This window comes from Lampetra fluviatilis, chromosome 71 (genome assembly GCF_964198595.1).
Source record: "Lampetra fluviatilis chromosome 71, kcLamFluv1.1, whole genome shotgun sequence".
Classification (NCBI taxonomy): Eukaryota; Metazoa; Chordata; class Hyperoartia; order Petromyzontiformes; family Petromyzontidae; genus Lampetra; species Lampetra fluviatilis.
The window spans coordinates 996,198-1,008,340 of NC_136345.1; the positions used below are offsets into that span (position 1 = coordinate 996,198).

The 12,143-nt window shown below is 42.7% G+C and overlaps 1 protein-coding gene across 1 annotated transcript in view; it reads right to left on the reverse strand.

Annotated features, from left to right (window-relative positions):
- The window catches only part of LOC144952999 (guanylate-binding protein 2-like), a 96,791-nt gene extending 94,518 nt beyond the window's left edge, over positions 1-2,273 (reverse strand). Inside the window, exon 1 of the mRNA XM_078883483.1 lies at positions 2,090-2,273. Coding sequence (XP_078739609.1) covers positions 2,090-2,273 — 184 coding nt within the window. The remainder of the gene's footprint in view (positions 1-2,089) is intronic.
- Between the last annotated feature and the right edge of the window lie 9,870 nt (positions 2,274-12,143).

Genomic DNA, 12,143 nt, shown 5'->3' on the forward strand with positions numbered 1-12,143 from the left:
TTCTCATTGTTTGGAGTAATGGCAATGTTCTCAGGACAAACTTGCTCAAAGCGAAGTTCAGAAAAACGACATTTCTTTGAAGTGATTATACAACACTAATATAGTTATAATTCAAGATTATTGTAACAAAAACCTGATTAACTATATAAATTCACTGATGATATCACGTAAGACTAGCAATAATGCAGTTCCTCCTATAATGTTTAACAATGATATTCAGAGTAAAACCATGTGTTTAGCAAATAAATGTCATCTGCTCATTCAGGAAAGGCTGTATTACTATTCAGGCGAAGAAGGCACCAGAAAATCTTGTTTTGTTGTGTGCAAGGCCAAATATGTATTTAACTCTGAAGAAATATTATCTTTTACAACGTATCAACAAAAAACTGTTGTTTTAAACACCATACTGCAGGTCACAACAAAACTCAACCACCGACGCACTCATCCACCCTTCCATCCACCCACTCGCTCACCCACTCTCACCCACCCATCCCCTCACCCACCCACACACTCACTCACCAACTCACGTACCCAACTTCTAACCACTCACCCACCCTCTTAAGTACCAACCCACCCACTCACCCACCCACTCGACCACCCACTTACTCACCAATCCACCCACAACACGACTCACCGACCCACTCAGCCACTGATCAACCCACCCTCTCACCCACCGACCCACCCATCAAGCCATTCACCCTCCCAATCGCCCTCCCACCCACACACTCCTCAACTCATCAACCCACACTCTCACCCACCCATCCACGCACTCAGTCACCCACCCATTAAACCACTCACTAAATAATCCACTCACCCACCCACTCACCCACCAACTCACTCACCCTCCCAGTCATTCATTCACCCACCCACTAACCCACCCACATACCCACTCACTCACCCACTCACCCATTCACCCATCAAATAATCGACCCACCCAACCACCTACTCGCCCAACCACTCACTTACCCACTCACCCATTCATCTACCCTCTCATCCATTCATCTAACCTCTCACCCACCCACTTACCCACTCACTCACCCATTCACCACCCACTCACCAAATGATCCAGTCACCCACCCAACTACTCGCCCACCCACTCACCCACCCTTTTACCAACTCACCCACCCAATCACCCACCCACTCACCCACCAACGAACTCACCCACTCACCGACTCACCCACTCGCCCACCCACTTACCCACTCACCCAACCAACTTACCCACGTGTTGGTTCTTATCTACACGTTTGAAGTGTTGTGCCTTTGTAAATGTGATAAGAGTCTGATGAAGGCTTGCACTGCTGGATGAATGGTCACACGAAATGTTTGCTCATACCCCGAAGTGGAATGTCCAGAACAAGTTCAGCAACTACTTGACACTGACGTTAGTGATGGTCGCGAATTAGACTCAAGTTACTGGGTTCAAAGATTTGCCTGCTAACCAGTTACCAACGCTTCACTCCCGCACCAGAATCAGAACAACAATGTCTTAAATATAATGCAAGGCTTCTCCTAACCTGACACTCACGCAACTATTAACCGGACCTGACACTCACCCGACCAGATAGGGGCAACATTTATTCAAATTATTATCGATATGGTGCTCAACACCTGTTTAGAGCACAGAAACAGTGGTGGAAATTCTACATTCATATGGACGGGTGCGTTTCGTACACAATTTTAATATTGTTGACTTTCCCATAATGTAATACTCATTTCATTAACCTCAGATTTCTGATGATCTGAGTCAACCATCAACAAGGATTTGAACTCGCAATCTTTAAATTGCGAGTCCCTAGCTTTAAGCCACTTGATTAGATACTCAGAAATTGCTCATCCTCTCATGCACTTGGCTCACTTGACGACTGCATAATCATCTGACCAGACATCCATGTCTATCAATCACTCTCTCTCCTGATCAGATACTCAATCTAACACCCAAACATTTAACAGACGACTTCACAAGACCACTTAGTGATCATGACATCCATTCAAGCATGTACTCACCGAACTTGGAACTAAAATACTGATCCATCCAATCACAAACTGATCCACCTTAATCACCCAATCTCTCACTCACTCAACCACTTACCCGCGAGTCGGTTCATGAGAAAGGATTTCCCGGTTCGATATTTCCCGGCTATCGCCACCACCACCAGGGGCTTCTCGATTCTCCCCAGAACCTGCGCCGTGTCCTTGTTGATGTGGAATCTCCCAGAGTCGTCCGTCGTGATGAACGGGAGCGGCATGCGTGGGTACGGAGACGACGTGGCCATTACTTCTTTGTATTGATCTCTGTGAATGTGTGAGTGTCTCTGTCTCTTTCAACAGATACGTAGCTGTGTCTCTCTCATCAGGTGTATGTGTGTGTGCTCCTTTGTCTCTTTGAGCAGGTGTCTGTGTGTGTCTTTCTCATCGAGTGTGTATCTGTGTTTTTCTCAACAGGTGTGTATGTCTGTGTCTCAGCAGGTGCAGCTTTGTCATGCTCAAAAGCTATTGTATACATCAATAGGTATGTGTGTGAGTGGGCGTGGGTGTGGTAGATTTTTTTGTTATTTTCTTTCAACATATGTACGTGACTTTACCGAAAGACCCAAAGAATATGAATTCCTGCAGTCACGAAAGCTTTAAGTTTGATTTTTATTCTTTACTCATCTGGTGGCGGATATCAGCTAAATCATGTTTATCCCTCCAGTTAGCTTTGTAATACTGGGAGGATTACGTTGATAGAGAACACAGAAAAATATTACAGAAATGTGCGGGTTTAGTTATTTTAGTTGCGTGTCTAACGAAATTGGATTGGATCGAGTGGCGGGTAAGGTGGCGGTGTTGAAGCAAGTTGTAAGTTCTGGTTGAAATTACATCTATGTAGGACCCTACAAGAGTTAATCAATCTGATCCTCCTGCATCAATAACTCATGGAATGTGGATTGAAAATCATCACCAGCAGCAGCAATAATCAATCCAAACAGTTCCTCTCATTACATTTAGCAATTATATTTTAATCCATAGCAAAACTATTCATCCGCTGAGCAAACTAATCTCACCTTACATTTCATGGAACGGCTATATTACTCATCTGCCTAAAATGCATCGAAGAAGCTTGGGTTTATTTTCCGTGCCAACAGGTGCGCCACGGTTGCAAGATGTTAACTCCCTCGCCTGGTATGCAGGAGGACGTGGGTTCGATCCCGACCCTAACACCTGTTGTATGGATTTTTCTCCAGGTTCTCCCGTTTTACCATTGACATTTAAAACCAACATACGTTAAGAGTATTTGGCTGCTTTACATTTCCACGTGATGAGCCATTTTGTTAAGATATAATTTGATTCACTTAGGGCACTCGCTCCGTGAGCTTGCTGCACTGTTGGAAAAGAGTACAATATTACTGTGCTGGAACAAAGGATTCACATAGAGAGCTTTCAAACCTCCTCAACACTGTCTCTTGTTTCACATTCCACATTTTAGGTGGATTTCTTTTTATCGTGGAATCAAGATACGTGATAGCTAATTCTGGAGCTCTTCATCCAGCAGTGGATTAATCATAACTGATGATTATGAACTTTTCATACAAATAAAAGAGTATACTGAAGCTAATTCTAGATTTGAAGCTTTCGTGACTGCAAGGATTCATATTCTTAGATTTTTTCGGTAAAGTCACGTAGGTAAAACATTAAAATTAATAAAAGTAAAATAAAATAAAGATCTGACCGCACTATCCGCCAAGCTATTTCTCCCACCACACAGAAACAGCCACATGAAACTCCGACCAAAACTATCATACATAGCAGGCGTGACCAAAAAGATCTCCAAAATTCTAAACAAACATAAGATCCAAGTCCGATTCAGTACAGTGCATAAAATCCGTGATCTGATTCCATCTGTGAAGGATGTCGTTCCTGACTTACAGTATCCTGGAATCTACAAATTGAGTTGCATTTGTGGTGATTGCTACATTGGAGAAACGAAACGTCATGTTTCTGATCGTGTCCGCGAGCACAAGTCAGATCTGAAACACGGCAGAACTGATTCTTCGGCCGTTGCCGATCATTGCTACAACTCATGAAATTGTCTTTTCTGAGACCAAGGTTCTCTGCAAACCTCCTGGCTACCATCAAAGGTTTGTACACGAAGCCATACAAATATACAAACACAGACATAATTTCAACCGTGATGATGGTTACAAACTGAGTAATCATTGGAAAGATGTGATTAACCATGCAAAAAAGATTTAACTACACTTATTTGGCCAATCTTATTTGAGAGACAACTATCACAGGTTTACCATGTTTAGTTGTTTCTCCTTTTCACACTATTGTTAGGTAGGCCAGGTTGAGTCACAAACCGTACCTCTCCATAACAAAGGCTCACCCTCTTAAGCCTCACCTTACCATATGAATAAAAAGTGTGCTGCACTTGCCCCTTCCCCCCTCTCCAACAATTATATAAACGGAGTGGTAGCTCCTGCAATCTCTCATTTACTTGATACAGCTGTCGTGGCTGTGACGGTTCCACCTGAAGACGGAAGCTTGTGTTGCCTCCGAAACGTCGTGATCTTCATTTTATTTTACTTTTATTAATTTTAATGTTTTACCTACGTGACTTTACCGAAAAAACCTAAGAATATACTGAAGCTAGTTTATAATGGCTCATCTTAATGAGAGTTATTCTGACTCCATGTAATAAATATAGCTAAATACGTAAACACTTTCAACATTATTTTCAAACTCTACTTCTAAAAAAATAGTTGTATAGAAAATAAATAAGCAGACAAATACAAATTACTCACTTATCTGTGACTCCAAATAAAAAAAGATATATATTCAGCTATATGGTATTTTGTGAGTGCGTGATTTCATGAGAATTGGTTCAACGCAAGCACATTTCTGAACCAGTTTGGACATTCAGAGCCTCATCAGCAGAATGAGGCTTGCTTGAACCAATGCTGGTGGACTGCAAGATGTTTGAAGGCATTGACCCTTTCAGTTATATAAGGATTCAACGAAATGACAGCGAATACATAACACCAAATAATAATCGTTGTCGCGGTTAATATAAGTAAAATATAAATTACCAGACAATATACCTTATTCACATATCTGTTAATCCTGCATAATGCATGGGCATAATGACTTTAAACCTCTCGCCAAACCTCCTACGCATTTCACAAGTAATGCTAATCGCATATCTGCATTTCCCATAAATATGCTAAATTCCTCTTGATATGCAAATTATTTTGTCAAGACGCTCTTAGTCCCCTCCATCCCAGCATAAATAGTCGCTCCAAGCCTGGAGCGTGCCATTCAGACTCTGTCTACTTGACAAACCTGTTCTCCACCTGAGGACGGCTGCTTGCGTTGTGGCCGAAACGTCGTGAGAATTATTTTATTATGCTTTATTTGTATTATTTTATTACTTCCCTTCTACGTGACTTTACCGAAAGAACCAAGAAGATATCTGTCCCTCTTAATAAAATTTGAATGTATTTGTAGCCTAAAAAAAATGTCGACCAGTAAGACTGGTTCAGAAAAAAATACCTTTTGGCACAAGTCACGTTGGGAAGTAATAGCATCAGTCAAAAATTACTCCCTTGAATAGCTTTGCCTGCACCAGCATGCAATTGTGATCTGATGTTTGCCAAAGCCAGGCGCTTGAGGGGCAAGAGTTTGCGACCTTTAGAACAAACCCAGCCTCGAGCAAATGAAACGAAAATTTTCTGACCAACATAGACAAAGACAATAATCCCCCATATAGCCTTAACAAACTGTTGGGGAAAGTGCTTTTAGCGAGCACTTATGAAGGCCGGAACAGTACACGACGGGTTGGGTGTCTAGCACAAGGCCCGATTGCCTTTGTCTCCCGAGTGGCGATGTTTACACACTACACCAGGTACTCATTTGAGACTTAGTCGGCCTAGGAGATTCCCAGGACCAGTTCAAATAATCGTCACTGGTGTTGGCCGTGAGTGGGAATTTAAATCATAGAGCAGCGCTCTAACCAATATACTCCTGATCCGCACCATCATAGGCACACAAAAATATATGCACCTAGAGGGGGCAGGGGGTGGGTCACGTAACGAGAGCAGCACCTGGATGGGGAAGGGGTAAGTCACGTGACCAGGATAACACCAGGAGGGGTCAGGGGGTGAGTCATAATACGGGGGGCATAATCTACCAATCTACCATGTTACCTGAGAATTCTCCAATTTTGGGGGGAAATTGAACACGTCAGCATCGCCCCGACTGACAGATTTCCCACTTGCACACCGGTACTGCATGAACCTCATTCCATGTAGGGATGGCTGCCACTCGGAGTCCACATTGGTAGACTTCAGCAGGAAACATAATTGCTGAGACAATATTCATTTCTTTCTCGTTTCTGGTCCCCTTACACTGGAACAAGTTGCCCTCCATGCTATTGTCTTGCTTACTCAAACTCCTGTTACCCCTCCCTTTCATATCATTAACACCATTATCCCTCTTCCCATCTTTCATACCTATTCGTCATACTCACTCGTCATAGCCGCTCATTGTCAGTTTCATCATCGTTTGTTTCACGTACCATCATATTCATCATGCACTACCACCCTGCTCATGAAATCACCTCATCTCTCACTATTCTGTTGTACACATACTGCATTTTATTAATTGCTCAGAGCCTTAATCAAGGTGCTAGATGAATTAAAATTACAAAAGAGATGATAAGCAGAGTGCATTTAGTTGCTCAAGCACATCCTTATCTAATCCTTATCTGTGCAAATTTTTTGCTACTAACATATGTGCTTTGAATAATGGTTACTTTCAGAAATGTAGCCTATTGCATATGAAAGTGTAACTGTCGTATGGCTGACTTAAATGAAGGGCAACAACAACAATTTCACATTCAGGTGGTGAATCCAGATATCCGCGTCAGGAGCAATGGAGTACATCATCCCTGTGATGCCTCCTTTGTATTTGTGAATTGGGCATTGCGTCGCTATACGTTATATGATCAGTTCGGAATGAGAACAGTCGAAGATTGGATAAAAAAAATTTACTTTCAATTTGTCCATCAGGTATCCACATCTACTATGGATTGTGCGGATGTGCTGTAGGGTAGACATGAGTTTTGTGGAAGATCAAACCCAGGGATCTTCTTCGTTGGATCTTTCACAAGGTATTTGTTTCTGAGTTCTTTTGAACTCAGCTCTCCAATTTCATCGGGGTTGAACTCACTTCATTACATGTTAAACACATGTGTGCAAAATAGCTTTTGGAACTTCAAGCAATGACGAGGGACGTTGTTGAGGTCTTGATGAATGTGAAGGTGACTCTTTTCATTGATTCGCAGGACTTCCTGCAGGGATGCAGCATTGTGGCGAATGGGTGGGGGAGAGATTTGTGACAAGACGAGCAGCCAGGGTATTGAGGTTGACTTTAGGGTTTCAGTAATACACCACATTGCAGTTTTCAGTTGGACATCAACAAGTCGAGAGACTACTTGTGGTCTATACTAGATCCTGACCCACCTACTCTCAGAAACTGGAGCATGCTAAGTTTGCAAATTTGTAGGAACATGAAATCCGTCAGAAATTTGTTCCTCTAACAATACACCATCAGCTAAAACCGTGCTGTGGAAGAGGGATACGTTATTCCCAGCAATAGAGTTGCGCAATGCCTCTCCACTGCAAACATCGCTGCTCCATCTGTTGAGGAATCGCCAGACCACTGGAAAAAAGGTGCTTAAGGTCGATATGGTGTTTTGCATCACTGTGCATTCCACAGATTACCTAAACAATGTAAGCACAAACCAGCCCATCAAAGTTGGCTGAGATGTTGGGGATAAAATTCGACTAAGAATAACAAGAATGACATTTACGAAATGGAATGTTAGAACATTGCTTGACACACAACATGTTCAGAGCCTGAAACATCGTACACGATTTATGGCCTGGACATAGTTGAACTCCAAGAATTTCGGCTCTCCTTCCATCCCTATGAAACACTTTGCGGATGCTCTTTCTGCAGAACCGCATTTTTACCATTACATGTGCATATGTCCTTACCACGACCGATCTGGATAAAGGTATGAAAAGAGTTCACTCTGATTTGTTCCACGTTATTCGGAAAAGAAACACCCAATGAAGACTAGATAATCATTGAGGGTGCAAGGATTGACACGGAAATGAAGACATGCAGAGGTTTATATGGAAGGAATGGTGTTGGCAAATATCAAACAAATGGAGTAATGCTGCTCTCACAGGTTTGCGAAAATGACTTTACTATGATTGAAAATGTTGTTCCGCCTCCCAGATAGACTAAAAACATCATGGATACATCCACAATGTAAACACTGGCATCCGATTGACTACTTGATAACTAAACAGAGAGATGATCGGGATATCCTCAATTCTCATTGTTTGGAGTAATGGCAATGTTCTCAGGACAAACTTGCTCAAAGCGAAGTTCAGAGAAACGACATTTCTTTGAGGTGATTATACAACACTAACTAAGTTACAATTCAAGATTAGTGTGACAAAAACCTGATTAACTATATAAATTCAGTGATGATATCACGTAAGACTAGCAATAATGCAGTTCCTCCTATAATGTTTAACAATGATATACTCATTCATAGTAAAACCATGTGTTTAGAAAATTAATGTCATCTGCTCATTCAGGAAAGGCTGTATTACTATTCAGGCGAAGTAGGCACCAGAAAATCTTGTTTTGTTGTGTTCAAGGCCAAATATGTATTTAACTCTGAACAAATATTACATTTTTACAACGAATCAACAAAAAACTGTTGTTTTAAACACAATACTGCAGGTCACAACAAAACTCAACCACCGACTCACCTACCCTACCATTCACCCACTCGCTCAAAACTCTCACACACCCATCCCCTCACCCACCCACACACTCACTCACCAACTCACGTACCCAAGTTCTAACCACTCACCCACCCTCTTACCTACCAACCGACCCACTCACCCACCCACTCGACCACCCACCTACTCACCCACCCACTCACCAATCCACCCACAACACGACTCACCGACCCACTCAGCCACTGATCAACCCACCCTCTCACCCACCCTCTGATTCACCCACTCACCCAACCAGCCAACCAAATACTCACTTACTCACCCACCCACTCACCAAATCACCTACCCACCCTCTCACCCACCGACCCACCCATCAAGCCATTCACCCTCCCAATCTCCCACCCACACACTCACTCCTCAACTCATCAACCCACACTCTCACCCACCCAACCACGCACTCAGTCACCCACCCATAAAACCACTCACTGAATAATCCACTCACCCACCCACCCACTCACCCACCAACTCACTCACCCTCCCAGTCATTCATTCACCCACCCACTAACCCACCCACATACCCACTCACTAAATAATCGACCCACCCAACCACCTACTCGCCCAACCACTCACTTACCCACTCACCCATTCATCTACCCTCTCACCCATTCATCTACCCTCTCACCCACCCACTTACCCACTCACTCACCCATTCACCACCCACTCACCAAATAATCCAGTCACCCACCCAACTACTCGCCCATCCACTCACCCACCCCCTTACCAACTCACCCACCCACCCAATCACCCACTCAACCACCCACCAACGAACTCACCCACTCACCGACTCACCCACTCGCCCACCCACTTACCCACTCGCCCACCCACTTACCCACTCACCCAACCAACTTACCCACGTGTTGGTTCTTATCTACACGTTTGAAGTGTTGTGCCTTTGTAAATGTGATCAGAGTCTGATGAAGGCTTCCACTGCTGGATGAATGGTCACATGAAATGTTTGCTCATACCCCGAAGTGGAATGTCCAGAACAAGTTCAGCAACTACTTGACACTGACGTTAGTGATGGTCGCGAATTAGACTCAGGTCACTGGGTTCAAAAATTTACCTGATAACCAGTTACCAACGCTTCACTCCCGCACCAGAACCAGAATGTCTTAAATATGATGCAAGGCTTCTAACCTGACACTCACCCAACTATTAACCGGACCTGACACTCACCCGACCAGATAGAGGCAAAATTTATTCAAATTATTATCGATATGGTGCTCAACAACTGTTCAGAGCACAGAAACAGTGGTGTAAATTCTACATTCATATGGACGGGTGCGTTTCGTACACAATTTTAAGATTGTTGACTTTCCCATAATGTGATACTCATTTCATTAACCTAAGATTTCTGATAATCTGTGTCAGCTATCAACAAGGATTTGAACTCGCAATCTTTAAATTGCGAGTTCCTAGCTTTAAGCTACTTGATTAGATACTCGGAAATTGCTCATCCTCCCATGCACTTGGCTCACTTGACGACTGCATAATCATCTGACCAGACATCCATGTCTATCAATCACTCCCTCTCCTGATCAGATACTCAATCTAACACCCAAACATTTAACAGACGACTTCACAAGACCATTTAGTGATCCTGACATCCATTCAAGCATGTACTCACCGAACTTGGAACTAAAATACTGATCCATCCAATCACGAACTGATCCACCTTAATCACCCAATCTCTCACTCACTCAACCACTTACCCGCGAGTCGGTTCATGAGAAAGGATTTCCCGGTTCGATATTTTCCAGCTATCGCCACCACCACCAGGGGCTTCTCGATTCTCCCCAGAACCTGCGCCGTGTCCTTGTTGATGTGGAATCTCCCAGAGTCGTCCGTCGTGATGAACGGGAGCGGCATGCGTGGGTACCTCAACAGTTTCCTAGCGCCTCCGAATGTGGTTTGGCAAGGAGACGTCATAGATGGTTTCCCACCACGCGAGCCTCCGACGCAAGCTGAGTTTGATTTTTAGTATTTACTCTTCTGGTAGCTGCGAGCACGACATGAGGGTAACAGCTCATTATTTTAGCCCTCCAGTAAGCTTTGTAATACTGGAAGGATTACGTTTATAGCGAACACAGATGGAAATTATGAAACAAACGTGCGGGTTTAGTCTTTTTTGTTGCGCGGCTAATGAAAGTGTATTGGGTCGAGTAGTGGGTAAGGTGGTGGTGTTGAAGTGGGTTGTGGGTTAAAGTGGGAATTACATCCATGTAGGACTCTACAACAGTTGTTAATCAATCTCATTTTCCAACTCATGGAATGCGGATTAATAATTATCACCAGCAGCAGCAATAATCAATCCAATCAGTTCCTCTCATTACATTTAACAATTACATTTTCATCCATAGTAAAACTATTTATCCGCTAGGCACACTAATCTCACCTTACATTTCATGGAACGGCTATATTGCTCATCTGCCTAACAATGCATCGAAGAAGCTTGGGTTTCTTTTCTGTGCCAACAGGGGCGCCACAGTTGCGAGATGCTAATTCCCTCACCTGGTATGCAGAAGGACGTGGTTTCGATCCCGACACAAACGACTGTTGTTTGGGTTTTTCTCCAGGTCCTCCAGTTTTACCATCCACATTTGAAACCAACATACGTTAAGAGTATTTTTCTGATATACATTTCCATGTGATAAGCCACTTCATTAAGCTCTAATTTGTGGCCAGGTCGCTTCTGAAAAATCAGCCTTACCGAGTAAAAAATAAAATAATAGATGATCGAGCAATAATTATTTGGTTCTTTCGGTAAAGTCACGTATAAAGATAAAATAATAAATTAAATAATAGCATAATACGACGTTTCGATTGCAACACAAGCAATCATCATCAGGTATAAAAGAAATAGCAACAAAAATCTAACCAGAAAACTATAGACAGACATATAAGCAGACAGATATCACAAAGATACGTGTTCTCTCTCTGTGTATCTTTGTGATATCTGTCTGCTTATATGTCTGTCTATAGTTTTCTGGTTAGATTTTTGTTGCTATTTCTTTTATACCTGATGATGATTGCTTGTGTTGCAATCGAAACGTCGTATTATGCTATTATTTAATTTATTATTTTATCTTTATACGTGACTTTACCGAAAGAACCAAAGAATAATTCCTGCAGTCACGAAAGCTCCAAAATTAAGATTGATCGAGCAATAATTGATTTACTTGGGCCACTCGCTTACTGACTGTCACTAATATCGTGGTCACCATTTCAGTGCATTTTATGACAACAAATTGGCCAGATCATTAGCGTGGCCAAACGCAA